The 14,051-nt window shown below is 44.0% G+C and overlaps 1 protein-coding gene and 1 long non-coding RNA gene across 9 annotated transcripts in view; one reads left to right on the plus strand and one right to left on the minus strand.

The window, feature by feature from the left end:
• KIFC3 (kinesin family member C3) overlaps window positions 1–14,051 on the minus strand; it is a 184,542-nt gene that overhangs the window by 98,651 nt on the left and 71,840 nt on the right. For all 8 annotated transcript variants that reach the window (XM_033942231.1, XM_033942229.1, XM_033942230.1 and 5 more), the window contains 2 exons: window positions 7,256–7,410; window positions 4,205–4,345 (listed from right to left, as the gene is read on the minus strand). In XM_033942231.1, the coding sequence (XP_033798122.1) occupies window positions 4,205–4,345; window positions 7,256–7,351 (237 nt within the window). In that variant the 5' untranslated portion in view covers window positions 7,352–7,410. The remainder of the gene's footprint in view (window positions 1–4,204; window positions 4,346–7,255; window positions 7,411–14,051) is intronic.
• The window catches only part of LOC117359443, a 74,181-nt gene that overhangs the window by 10,221 nt on the left and 49,909 nt on the right, over window positions 1–14,051 (plus strand). Inside the window, exon 2 of the long non-coding RNA XR_004539238.1 lies at window positions 4,230–4,422. This is a non-coding gene — a long non-coding RNA (uncharacterized LOC117359443). The remainder of the gene's footprint in view (window positions 1–4,229; window positions 4,423–14,051) is intronic.

The raw sequence follows: 14,051 nt of genomic DNA on the forward strand, positions 1-14,051 counted from the left end.
TGTGCCACAATCTCCCCAGAGAACAGCTTCTACACCTCTATCTCCACATCCCAAATGATCTTATCCCTGGTTGGTCTCACTGCTGAACACCCTACTAAAGACAGGCCATCTACCCTCTCAAATGGGCCACAATGCACTCACGCCTTTTCCAAAAATTCAAGGAACTGACATAATCAATTAAATATGGGATTTGATTTATAGTTTTTTGATGCGAGGCGCTGGCAGCCTATTTGTAATTTTATGAGGCTTCGCATTATCACTGTTATGTTTTATTCATGTTTGATTTGTTGTACTGTATGTGATTCTGTTTGTGTATGTATTCTGTTGTGACTCACCTTGGAACGGCGGGGTATAAATACAAAATACAAATACAAAGCACACCATCCAATTTCAGACCCATAGCTGCTTTACCACTGCTTACCAAACTACTCGAAATACTGGTTTGTACAAACCTCACAGCCTATACAGACAAATTCTCTTGCCTCCAACCTTCTCAGTATGGCTTCAGAGTTCAACACAGCACAGAATTACTATTACTAATACTAACCACGAAAATCAAACAGATGTTGAGCATTGGGCAACAATCAATTTTTCTTCAATTTGACATATCAGCTGCATTTGATTTTGTTGATCACAAACTCCTTCTAGCTAAGCTACATGAACTAGATCTGACCTGAACTGTCCTCAAATGGTTCAAAGAGTTCCTGACAAACAGAAAATACTGTGTATGGAAAAATGATACCTTCTCTCAAAGCTGGAGAGTGCCCTGTGGAGTGCCTCAGGGGTCCTCACTTTCATCAGCACTCTTCAACTTATTTAAGAGCTCTTTAGGCAACCTCTCCTTCACCGTTGGAAAATGCCTGCTATCCTATGAGACAACATCTTTCTCTGAATTCCACAAAACAAATGTTAAGGAAGCTTCCATAAAAGTCTTTAAAGGCATTGACAAAATCTATTCTTGGGCATTATCCAACAAACTAAAATTAACCACCACCAAAGCAAAATTACTTTGGCTCCACAATGCCACACAGACTGTTCCCATGAGCCTGTCATTACCCCCAGGTGCAATGCTAAACATAGAAAAAACATACAAGGTCTTTGGAATCCTGGTAATCTCCACACTCTCTTACAAACCCCAAACCTTTCTTCAGTTTAAAGCAACTAAGACTGATCAAACCTTACTTCTACATCACTTTGCTATATTGCTCCAAATGCTAGTCCTAACACAACTAGACTCTTGCAACTCACTCTGTGCTGGCATAATCTCCACTCAAATGCAAATTCCAAATGATTCAGAACATTGCAATCAGATTGATCTTTGGCTTTAAAAAATAGGATGCTGTCTCTGCTTATTATTGCATACTACACTGGCTATCCACAAATGCAAAAATTATGTTTAAACTATCCTGCATCTTGTACCACACCCTTAACAACAACTAATCAAATAATTCACTTGCTCTCCAACTCCTTCTTCATGTCACCCAGAATCAACACCATTAACCAACTGATCATCCTCTCATCCAAAGAAGTGAAATACAAGCAAATATTCAACACCCTTTTCTCGTATGTAGCCACAAGAACCTGGAATGGACTTCCTACAACTATAAGGACAGATAAAACTCTCTCACCTATAGGAAAAAAAACCTGAAAACATACTTGTTTGATAAATTCTTTACTACTTAGTAACTCAGCTTCCCATCCAAACCAAGAAAAGCAAATATTAACTAAACTACATCCATCTTCTCCCAATAATGGTCCAAACCATATGAGATTCTGTAATCGACGTCTCCTTATAACTGTGTACAGCACTCTACTATGATAACGTAACTATAATTACCCTTTGCCTTTATAGGCCTCTTATTGATGAACTGTCTTGAACCTAACATTTACTCGTTCATATGATGTAACTATAATTCCCCATATTACTATAAGAGTTTCTTAGCTTGTAAATCACCTTGAACCTGTACTGGATAAGTATGATTCAGAAATTCAGGTTAAGATTAGATTAGTTTAGATTAACACCACACTGCAAACAGAAACATCAGCCAACCCTAAAACTCTAGGGATGAACAATGCTCCACTTGAGAGTAAACTCAGAGAAATTCAGTTCCTTCTGTTAACAGGAAGAAAGAATTCCATTGTTAATAGTTACTATGAAATCTTCTATCTGTGCTGATATGAGTCAGAAATAGGTGAGATGTCACTGCTAGTTTAATTCAAGTGTCACCAGAGCTGTCTGCTGTTCAGAAGCTATACTCTGAAGTTTTTGTCTGAAGCTGACATCATAGACACCCTAGACATATGGCTACAAACACAGCTCAATGTAGCAGTTGATTTAATTAGCAATGACATCTCATCTGCTTCTATGCATGCTGACTTATTTCAGTTCTGGATCAGATTCATCTGACCTGTGTCCTCAAGGGAACATAAGCAGCCTCTACAGCACATTTTGCTTCTGCCCTTGTTTAATTCTTGGTTAGTTATATGTGGGGCCCTGCTAATTCAATAGAAGGAGCCCTCTATCATACTGGGTCAAAGAAGAGATGCCAGGCCTCAGTTATAGGCTATGTCCTTGGGACAATGCAGTTGTGAAGTCTCACTGTGGGCATACATTTGGATATCAATGTAATAAACCTAGCTTTTGTAAAGTGATTCAGTACTTTTACAACTGTGTCCTCACCAGCCTTGATTAAACAATTAGGCCCTGATTCTCCAAAAGTGCGTCCCGATTTTAGGCAGCTGTAGGCGTCCTACAGCTGTCTAATCAGCCAATCGGGATGCACGTTTTTTTAAAAAAAATGCTCCCCAGGCAGGCCGCCTATATTGAAGGCGAGGCCCGCAAGACACCTAGGCCCTGATTCTGTATAGGACGCCCGGGAGAGGCGTCCTATTCAGAAATGGCCTAAACTAAACCCCAATTCTGTAAACCGGCGTCCATGTTACAGACGCGGGTTAGAGAATCGGGTTAGATTAGACACGGCCCGCTACACTTATCGCGGCAAGGGATCTCTCTGCCGCGATAAGTATAGCGGGCCGCGGCCTGTCCGATCGCTGGCAGGAAGGGTGCCCAATCCCTCCTGCCCGAAGACGCACCCTCCCGACACTACCGACCGCCCCCCCCGACACTACCGACCGCCCCCCCCCCCGACATTACCGATCTACCCCCCCGACAATATCGATCGCTGGCAGGAGGGTGCCCAATCCCTCCTGCCCGAAGACACCCCCCCCCCGGCGCTAACAACCCCCAAACCTCCACTCCACCAAACCTGTTCTTACGGCAAGATGGGTTTTGCACGTCCAGCCGGCAGGCAAGCCTCGTCGAAATGAGGCGGGCCCGCCCCTTCCCAGCCCATCCTGCCGAAGCCTAAGGCCTGATTGGCCCAGGTCTAGAAGCCTGGACCAATCAGGCCTTAGGCATAGCGGATCCGCCCATCCCCACTAAGTCTAAGGTCTGATTGGCCCGCTATACTTATCGCAGCAGAGAGATCCCTTGCCGCGATAAGTATAGCGGCCGCGTCTACTTACAATGTAGACCAGCATTTTGCTGGCCTACATTTTAAGCTTCTCCTCTACTAGGGAGATGCGTAGGGCCGCCTAGGTCCCGCCTAAGGCCCTTAGACGAGCTTAGGCATCTTGCGGGTCTCCCTAGGCTCCCGGAGGCGCCTTCAGGCCTGCCTGGGGAGCATTTTTTTTTAAAAAACGTGCATCCCGATTGGCTGATTAGACAGCTGTAGGACGCCTACAGCTGCCTAAAATCGGGACGGCACTTTGGAGAATCAGGGCCTTAAGGTGTAGTAAATATTAGCTTTAGTAAGGCGGCAAGGATACCTATGAGTTTGGGAGACCCTGCTATGCCAGCCCAAGAGCGTCTGCTTTTTTTGCATCTCATTACTGTGTAACCTGCAGTGACAAATATTGTCATAATGTTTATAGTCATGCAACTTTGGGGCTGTTTAAGTCGTATTAAGGACCAATTAACGTGACTTAAGGCTCCTACACTGTTTGATGAATTGCCCCCAAAATAAAAATAAAAAAGGCTGCCCTTTCTCCACTTTCAAAAACCACCAAACTTCCTCTGATCTAGCCCTTTGGTTCTCCACCTTTGCACTTATTTTATTTACTCTCAGGCATGCCACTGCAATCTCCTGAACAAGTGCATAACACAATTGTGTGTGTTCTCAATTCTCTGGTATTCACACCTCACCTTTCTCTGTTCATACTCTTCACAGCTCCTGATTTGTTTCCCCTGTTCCTGCAACTTCAACTTGCAGGCCTCAAGTTCCTGCTTCAGTCGCTCATTCTCAGTGGCCAGCAAGTCCCGGTGCTTCTCCAGATCTGTCCCGTCCTGAAAAGCAGACATGTGTCAGGGTTCTACAGAGGTTGAATATGGCAGCAATTTTAAATTGGCCACACTGTTGTAAGGTACATGTACACTTTTATATGTAGACAGCTGTTTATTTGCAATAGGAAAACTAATTGAGTACACCAAATGCATGTGTATGCTGGCCCCAGAGACTGACTATATTTTCAAATATGTACTGTACATCACCTTATACCCAAACACCTAGTCTACACACTCCCTCAAATCTAGCGAGAAATGCATTTACTAATACCTCACACATTTAGGGGACAATTCTGTAAATAGCACTCAAAATTCAGGACCAACCACCCCCCCACCAAAAAAAAAAAAAAAAAATCAGCAGTGAAATAATGGGCGTTCTGGGATCTGTGCTCAACTTTGAAACTAGGTGTAAATTCTGGCACACACAAGTTAAAGGGATCCACACCCATAATACTGCAAGAATTTTAAGAAATGCCTCAATCCACTCATGCCCCTCCCATGGTCACATTCCCTTTGTAGATCCATGCAGAAACAATTAGGTGGTGTTCTATAAATGGGCAAGTAAGTGTGTTTTTACAAAGATCTCCTGTTTCTGCCCAATTTTGCAATCCTGCATCCATCAGAACACTTTTCCATGCTGAAAATTCAGCATGTAAGCAGCACCTAACATTCAACAAAATACAGGACATAGAATTTCCTTTTTAGCTTCCAAAGAGGGAACAGTTTTCTAACAGGAAGATCTACCCAATTATCAAGGATGCCTAGAGTCTGAAGCATAAAATATGCAAGGACTCTTGGTTTAAAATGTGCTGGAAATATATACATAAACATTTGTTTACACACAAGAAATTTCTTAAAGAACATATGATCTCATTCATTCTCCAGGTTAGCATCCAGTACCAGAGTAGTCTTAACACCAGAGATCAGCAATTTTAAAGCCTGCCTGGAACTCCCAACATGCCTCATTCTTCCCCAGACGTGTATAGAGTGTTGAGCATTATCCCAAGAGAGATGTACTTCTCACAATTATTTAAAACAGATTTATTTGAAAGGAGGCATCAGCGACTAACAGTGCTATCCAAAGTACTGACTTGAATGACAAATCTATGCTATTAATCGGCTTTACTGTCACTGAAAATTCACATCATTCAGCTCCTCTAATAACTCATACTGCGATTGTGAACTTAAAACAAAACTATGATTAATATAAATGAAAAGTTCTGTGTACTGCTATCTGGGTCAACTTGCACAAAATATAAGCTTTTAAATAAGACCCAAATTGAGTCCATAAGTAAATGTGAGAAGCTTATCTGAAACTTTCTCCTGCGAAGTCAATGATGCTCAAAGCTTTGAGTCTGACCAGTTATTCGCAAAAGGGTTAGACACAACAAATCCCTGAAGAAGAATTTAAAATGAGGATATCGTCGGAGGCGTCATTGACTTTGCAGGAAAGATTCAGATAATCCATAAGTAAATGTGAGACGCTTATCTGAAACTTTCCTGCAAAGTCAATGACGCCTCCGACGATACCCTCATTTCAAATTCTTCTTCAGGGATTTGTCGTGTCTAACCCTTTTGCGAATAACTGGTCAGACTCAAAGCTTTGAGCACCATTGACTTCGCAGGAGAAAGTTTCAGATAAGCTTCTCACATTTCCTTATGGACTCAATTTGGGTCTTATTTAAGAGCTTATATTTTGTGCAAGTTGACCCAGATAGCAGTACACAGAACTTTTCATTTATATTAATCATAGTTTTGTTTTAAATTCACAGTCACATTATGAGTTTTTAGAGGAGCTGAATGATGTGAATTTTCAGTGACAGTAAAGCCGATTAACGGCATAGATTTGTCTTTCAATCCTCTTACATAAATTATTCAAAACAGATTTACAGTGGTACCTTGGTTTACGAGCATAATTCGTTCCAGAAGCATGCTCGTAAACCAAAATACTTGTATATCAAAGCGAGTTTCCCCATAGGAAATAATGGAAACTTGCTTTGATACGTTCCCACCCTCCCCCGAGGCCAGCGGCGCTGCTCCCCCCCCCCCCGTGTGAACCGGCAACCCCCCCCCGAACTTGAACTTAACCCCCACCCCCTTCTGGCACTGACACGCAGCCCACAGGACATGCTGGTGCCGCTAGAAGATCTTCCTGCCTCTGCCGACCTTGAGCATGCATCTGCGCATGCTCAAGGTCTTCTAATTCTCCCTCTCGCCGAGATTCTCGGTGCCAGACAGGGGGGTGGTAAGTTCAAGTTCAGGCAGGGGGGTGCCGATTCAAGCGGGGGGGGGGGCCTTTGCGAGCAGGGGGGAGCGATGCCTGTTATCGGGGGGGGGGGGGGTGCTCGCAAATCGAGTCAACACTCGGTTTGCGAGACAAGTTTTGCGAGAATGTTTTGCTCATCTTGCAAAACACTCACAAACCGGGTTACTCGCAAACCGAGGTTTGACTGTATTTGAAAATTACAGCGCTCTTGGGTTAACGATTAACACACTATATTCTTATAGTATTAATTGAGAGTTTTTCTTCCCTTATTTCTGGATTGCTGCCTGGATCATTCTTCATGCATCTGAATTCCCTTTGTATTGCTAGCTTCACCTCCACATTCACAGAATCAATAAATATCCCAATTTGAATTTCTTCTCTTTCAAGGTTGGTTGCAGCCCGTTCTTAGGTAAAGCATCATCTTAATTTATCAAAATTTTAGGCGACACACTAGTTGAGAATCACTGTTCTAATAGGATCTCACTTCTTGCTTGAAACTCTATTCTAAGAACTTCCCCATCCAAATTCTGACCTGTTGCCACAGAGCCTCAGCTTCTTGTACCCCTCTTCCTTTCCCTTTATGCCCACTGGTCATGCATTCTTCCCGTTAAGGACCGTTCCCCCACCACAACCACACTGTGCTGTACCTGGTACTGCAGGCAGTCTTTTTGGTGTTCCTTCTCTTGCACCTGTAGCTCTTCCTCCTGCAGTTGGCTCATGGATTCTACCATCTTCTGAATCATAGCTAATGGATAAGCTCCCACCAAACAGGAGTGCTTCCCAACACCAAAAAGCCTTCCACCTGTGGGGGCAACCAGAACTGTAAAAAGGAGCACAGAACATTGCCTGGGAATGCCAAAAAACTCAATAGTGCACTGCCTAAATGTGCTGCAAGAGAACACACATCATGGTTGAAAAAAAGGCTGTCTGGAGAAAGGAGAGCACGACTTCTATTCAAGAATGTATGTGAAATTGATCTAATAGGCTCAATCTAATTCCAGATTGTAATTAAAGATCATACAGCCTATTTAATTTGCTTATCCACACTACTTGTACCAAGCTCTGCAATCCCTTCCTCTAACTCTGAGATCTCTGTGCAAAGCTTTTATGAATTCCGATACAATCAAAGCATAATGGACAAGTGGCCTGGAATAGAGTTGTACCACTTCTTTTCAGACTCCAGAGCAGCAAGGGCATGTTCTGCTCCAGCCCCTCCCTTCTAGATCACTTCCAGGGAAGTGGAGGGATTGGTAAACTTGAAGCAGAGCAGGGGACAGTCACTGTATTGCCTAATCCAGCCCCTCTTCCACAGCTCCTGTGCTTTGATTCATTTCCTTTTTACTACCTTTGATGAGACCTTCAAAAATCCACCACCCTTTCTGTAAAGAAATATTTCCTAAGATTACTCTTGATCCATCATCTTTCACCTTCATCCTAAACCCATTCATATCAAAGCTTCCTTTCAACTGAAAAAGAGGCCGGTGTCTTGTAAATTTATATTAAGGAGGTTATTTAAATGCCTCTATCATAGCTCCCTTCTCTTACCTTTCTTCCAAAGTATACATATTGGGATCTTAAAGTCTGTCCCCAATGGTCAGAATGTAACACAAAGCTTATAGTTAACAAAGCTGGATAAAATGGGTAGACCAGAGGGTAGGGAGGGCTTAAAAAAAAGCATTTATATAGCCAGAATCATTGCCAAATGCTTTGGAATAATCAGTCTATTTTTTTATTTAACAAAGAACAAAAGGTTTTTATTTTAACATACAAAATAGGTTAATGATGTATGCTAGCACTAACTTACTTATTTAAAATATTAATTTGTCCGTTTACATCTATTTGTTCTCTTGGTATTATTCCTAGATCTTTTTTTATAATTTATTTCTCTTCTTGTACTTTCATGAAGCTTATATATAAACCAAACCTTCATGCCCTCTTCAGCAGTCTATGCTGTATTCAAGTTTTGCAGGGGCTCTGATGAAGTACTGATATGATGCAGGGGAAAGCACAATTACTTACCGTAACAGGTGTTATCCAGGGACAGCAGGCAGCTATTCTCACATATGGGTGACCTCCAAGCTAACCAGAATGTGATGGTGGGAGTGTTGGCAATTTAGGAGAATAAATTTTGTAATACTGAATGGCCAAAATGGCCATCCTGTCTGGAGAAAACATCCAGACAATAGTGAGAAGTGAAAGTATGAACCGAGGATCAGCCTTGCAAATTTCCTCAATAGGTGTAGATCTAAGGAAAGCTACCGAAGCTGCCATTGCTCTGACCTTATGGCCTGTGACTCTACTCTGTAGGGGTAATCCAGCCTGGGCATAGCAGGAGATACAAGCAGCCATCCAGTTGGAGATGGTACGCTTAGAGATAGTATGTCCCAAATTATTTGGATCGAAGGAGACAAAAAGTTGAGGAGCAGTTCTGTTTGGTTTGGTACGTTCTAAATAGAAGGCCAAAGCACGTTTACAGTCCAGAGTATGAAGAGCTGATTCTAAAGGATGAGAATGAGGCTTTGGAAAGAACACTGGAAGAATAATGGATTGGTTGAGATGAAATTCTGAAACAACTTTAGGTAGGAATTTAGGATGAGTATGGAGAACCACCTTGTCATGATGGAACACAGTGAAAGGTGGATCAGCATCTAAAGCTTGCAGCTCACTGAAGTGAGAGCAATGAGAAACACCACTTTCCAAGTGAGATACTTCAGATGAGCCATAGACATTGGTTCAAATGGAGGCTTCATCAATTGAGTAAGAACAACATTGAGGTCCCAAACCACTGAAGGTGGTTTGAGAGGAGATTTGACATTGAAAAGTCCTTTCATGAATCTGGAAACCACCGGATGAGCAGAAAGGGGTTTTCCTTCAATAGGCTGATGGAAAGCAGCAATTGCATTAAGATGGACTCGGATCGATATAGACTTGAGGCCAGAGGTGGAAAAGTGCAAAAGGTAGTCTAAAACAGAAGATAAGGAGGAATGTTGAGGCTCCTTATCGTGAGAAAAACACCATGTAGAAAATCTAGTCCATTTTTGGTGATAGCATTGTCTAGTGGTAGGCTTCCTAGAAGCTTCTAAAATGTCTCTTACAGATTGAGAAAACTGAAGAGGAGTTATGTTGAGAGGTACCAAGCTGTCAGGTGTAGAGACTGCAGGTTGGGATGAAGCAGAGATCCCTGACTCTGTGTAAGCAGAGATGGAAAAACTGGTAGAAGGTATGGCTCCCTCCTGCTGAGTTGAAGGAGAAGGAAGTACCAAGGTTGTCTCGGCCACCGAGGAGCAATCAGAATCATGATGGCATGGTTGTTCTTTAACTTGACAAGAGTCTTGAGAATGAGGGGAATGGAGGGAATGCATACAGGAAGAGATTCGTCCATTCCAGAAGAAAAGCATCTGCCTCGAGGCGATGAGAATAGATCCTGGAGCAGAACTGAGGCAGTTTGTGGTTGTGGGGAGCTACAAAGAGATCTATCTGAGGTGTTCCCCACTGTGAAAAAATGTGATGAAGAGGCGAGGAATGGAGTGTCCATTCGTGAGGTTGCAGAAGACGACTCAAGTTGTCCGCCAAGCAATTTTTTGCCCCTTGGATGTAGACAGCTTTGAGGAAGGTGTTGTGGCAGATTGCCCAGTCCCAAACCTTCAGAGCTTCTTGACAAAGGGAGGAAGATCCCGTCCCTCCCTGTTTGTTGACATAATACATGGCGACTTGGTTGTCCGTCCGAATGAGGACTACCTGATCTTGAAGATATTGAAAAGCTTTGAGAGCCTTGAAAATTGCTCTGAGTTCCAATAGATTGATGTGACACTGACGATCCTTACTAGTCCAGTGGCCTTTAGTACGGAGACCATCGAGGTGAACACCCCAAGCATAGGTCGAGGAATCTGTTGTGAGGACCTTCTGATGAGGGGGCAATTGAAACAGCAAGCCTCTGAAGAAATTGGAAGAGAGCATCCACCAGCGGAGAGACTGTCTCAATGAAGGAGTGACTGCAATGTGTCGAGAAAGTGGGTTGCAAACCTGCATACACTGAGATGCCAGGGTCCACTGAGGAAATCTGAGGTGAAGTCTGGCAAAAGGAGTCGCATGTACTGTGGAGACCATGTGACCCAGAAGTACCATCATGTGTCTCGCTGATATGGAGGAAGGGGAAGACACTGTATGACAGAGTTGATGGAAGACTTTAAGACGTTGTTGCAGAAGGAATGCTCTGAGTTGGACAGTATCCAGAACAGCTCCGATTAATTGTAGATTCTGAGAGGGTTGAAGTTGGGATTTGGGAAAGTTGATTTTGAATCCCAAACGCTGTAGGAATCACGTAGTCTGTTGGGTCGCTACAATAACCTCTTGAGATGTTGAATCTTTGATGAGCTAGTCGTCCAGGTAGGGAAATACCTGAAGACCATGGTTTCTGAGAGCTGCGACTACCACTACCAGACACTTGGTGAACACTCTGGGAGATGAAGCCAGGCCAAAGGGCAGCACTCTGTATTGATAATGCAGATTCCCCACCCAAAATCTGAGATATTGGCGGTAGGCTGGATGAATGGGAATATGAGTATAAGCCTCCTTGAGATCCAGAGAGCATAACCAGTTGTTCTGATTTAGGAGGGGATAAAGGGATGCTAGGGATAACAAGCGAAATTTTTCTTTGACTAAAAATTTGTTGAGAGCTCTGAGAATCAGAATGGGCTGCAGATCGCCCGTCTTCTTCAGAACAATGAAGTAACGGGAATAAAACCTCCTGTTCTGCTGTTCCAAAGGAACTGGTTCAATGGCACGAAGATGAAGCAGAGCTTGAGCTTCCTGAAGAAGAAAGGCGGTCTGGGATGGACTGGAAGGATACTCTCTTGGAGGAAGCTCTTGTGGAACCTGAATGAAATGAATAGAGTATCCTTCCCTGATGATTGACAGCACACAGAGGTCGGATGTGATTGTCTCCCATCGGTGATAAAAATGATGGAGATGACCTCCAATAGGGGGAAGATAGTTCAGAGACAAAACGGTGGAGGTTATGCTCTGTTTTAAACAGTCAAAAAAGCTGCATAGCCTTAGATGCAGCAGAAGGTTTAGATTTCTGTTGCTTCTGATTCTGCTGTTTCTTGGGAGGAGGGCGAGTGCAAGGAGCCGCTCTCGGAGCAAAACGCCTCTGGTAAATAGGAGGAGGGTGTGCAGGCTTGGCAGGAGCTGGCTTTGGCTTAGGTCTGACAATAGAAGCAAAGGATTTTTCATGCTCAGACAATTTCTTAGTGGCTGCCTCAATAGATTCATCGAAGAGGTCATTGCCTGCACAAGGAATATTAGCCAAGCGGTCCTGAAGATTAGGATCCATGTCAATGATACGAAGCCAGGCAAGGCGGCGCATTGCTACAGAACAAGCTGCCGCCCTGGCAGACAACTCAAAGGCATCGTAAGAAGACTGAAGTAGATGTAATCTGAGTTGTGATAGAGAAGCTATGAGTATCTAAATAACTGAGTAATTTAGGCAAAAGAGCAATGAGGAACTCAAAATAAGTGATAAAATGGAAATTGTAATTAAGGACTTTAGAGGACATCATGGCATTTTGATAGATGTGACGTCCAAATTTGTCCATAGTTTTCCCTTCCCTTCCAGGAGGAATGGTAGCATAAACCTTGGAAGGATGGGACCTTTTCAAGGATGACTCCACAAGTAGGGATTGGTGAGATAACTGAATTCTCAAATCCTTTGCAATGGAGAGTTTTATATCTGGAGTCTAATTTGCCTGGAACAGCTGGAATTGGATAAGGAGTCTCCAGGCATCTGGTAAAAGTCTGAGACAAAAGCTTGTGAATAGGAAGCTTAAGTGACTCTGCCGGAGGTTGAGGAAGATGCATGACTTCGAGATACTCCTTAAGAGTATTTGGAACCAGCATCGAATTGAAGGTCCAAGTCAATAGCCATCTGATGAAGAAAAGAGGAGAAAGATAGCTGATCCGCCAATGCCTTGCCTCGAGGTCATCGAGGCAGCCTGGGTTGAAGATGAAGCTTCAGCAAGAAAAAAGGCATCAAAAGAATAGGGAGACTTGGACGAGGCAATCGAAACCGCTGAGTCCTCGAGGTGTGGAAGTGGAGACCTCGATAGAGGAGTCGGTAGTCTAGTAGAACTGGAAGGTGTAGATAGAGGCTTAGTTGAAGAAGGACGCTCTTTGGAAGAAGAGCTATGCCTGGAAGTATGCCTCGAGGAAGGCCTCGATTGTCGGTGAGAATGGTGCTTGGAAACAGATTTCGCAGATCGAGGAGACTTCGCTTCGGAGATGGAAGCAGTCGATGCCACCAAAGAATGGATAGGACTGGAGGCTGTAGATCGAAGCTCCAGAGGCTTGATGGAAGAACCTCGATACACTCCCAAAGACTCTGCTCCTTGTATAGAGTGTGAGGATTCCTGTCGAGGCACTTGCAAAGATTTTGCTCCTTGCCTCACGTGCTTGGATGCCAGACCAGACACTCGCAGAGACTCTGCTCCCTGCAAAGAGTGTGTAAGCTCAGACAGAGGCAAAGGAAGCGGCTCGATCTCGCGGGAGTCTGCTGAATGCCCAGGCTGGATGAGAGGAAGAAGCTTCGGTAAGGAACTGAATGAATTGCTTCTCCAACATGGTCTGGAAAGAAGCCGGCAAGGATGGATCTGCATCTGAAACCGGACCACCTGCTTTGGCTGGAGGTTCCACCGAGACAGTGTAAATGTGCTTCGACTTGGAAGGCTTAGGCACTTTAAGCACCATCGCTGGAACTTTCTGCTGAGCTATCTGACCTGAGGAAACAGGGGAAGATACACCAGGTGTTGTCGAAGAGAGAGCCGCTGCAAACGACGAAGTCTGATGAGGCTCGAGGTGGAAGCAGTAGAAACAGGAGGAGTTTCAGTCAAAGGTGAGGCCAAGGGCGCCTTTGATGTCGAGGGATCGGAGGAAGAATCCATCCCGAACAGCTTCTCCACCAGAAGATGAGGACGTTTAAGGTCTCGAGGTTGAAGAGTAGCACAGCGTTCGCACAACTTCGGGTGATGTTCCGGCCTAAGGCATCTGAGGCACCGACGGTGTGGGTCCGTAAGGGAAATCGCACGCTGGGACTGGCTACACTTCTTGAAGCCTGTGAAAGGCCAGGACATAGAAGGAAAAATAGCCGCCGCAAGATTAAAGCCCTTAGGCTGCGGCCGAGCGGCCTGCCCCGGTAGACGGACGGAAAATTAAAAATTTTTTATTTTTTTTTTAACTAGAAATAAAAGAAATAAAGCAAGAATAGCGATTCGTGAAGAAAAAAATACAAATCGTGGTTCAGAGAAGGCACGAAGTAACGAAGTTAAACGCAATCAAAGATGGACTTCTCGGCTCCGCGGAAAACTGAGAACTGAGGAGATGTGCCCTACGCTGGGCAGGAAGGCACTCGCGCATGCACGATGCGGTTGACTCGAAACTTCGAGTTTC

This window comes from Geotrypetes seraphini, chromosome 4 (assembly GCF_902459505.1).
Source record: "Geotrypetes seraphini chromosome 4, aGeoSer1.1, whole genome shotgun sequence".
NCBI lineage: Eukaryota > Metazoa > Chordata > Amphibia > Gymnophiona > Dermophiidae > Geotrypetes > Geotrypetes seraphini.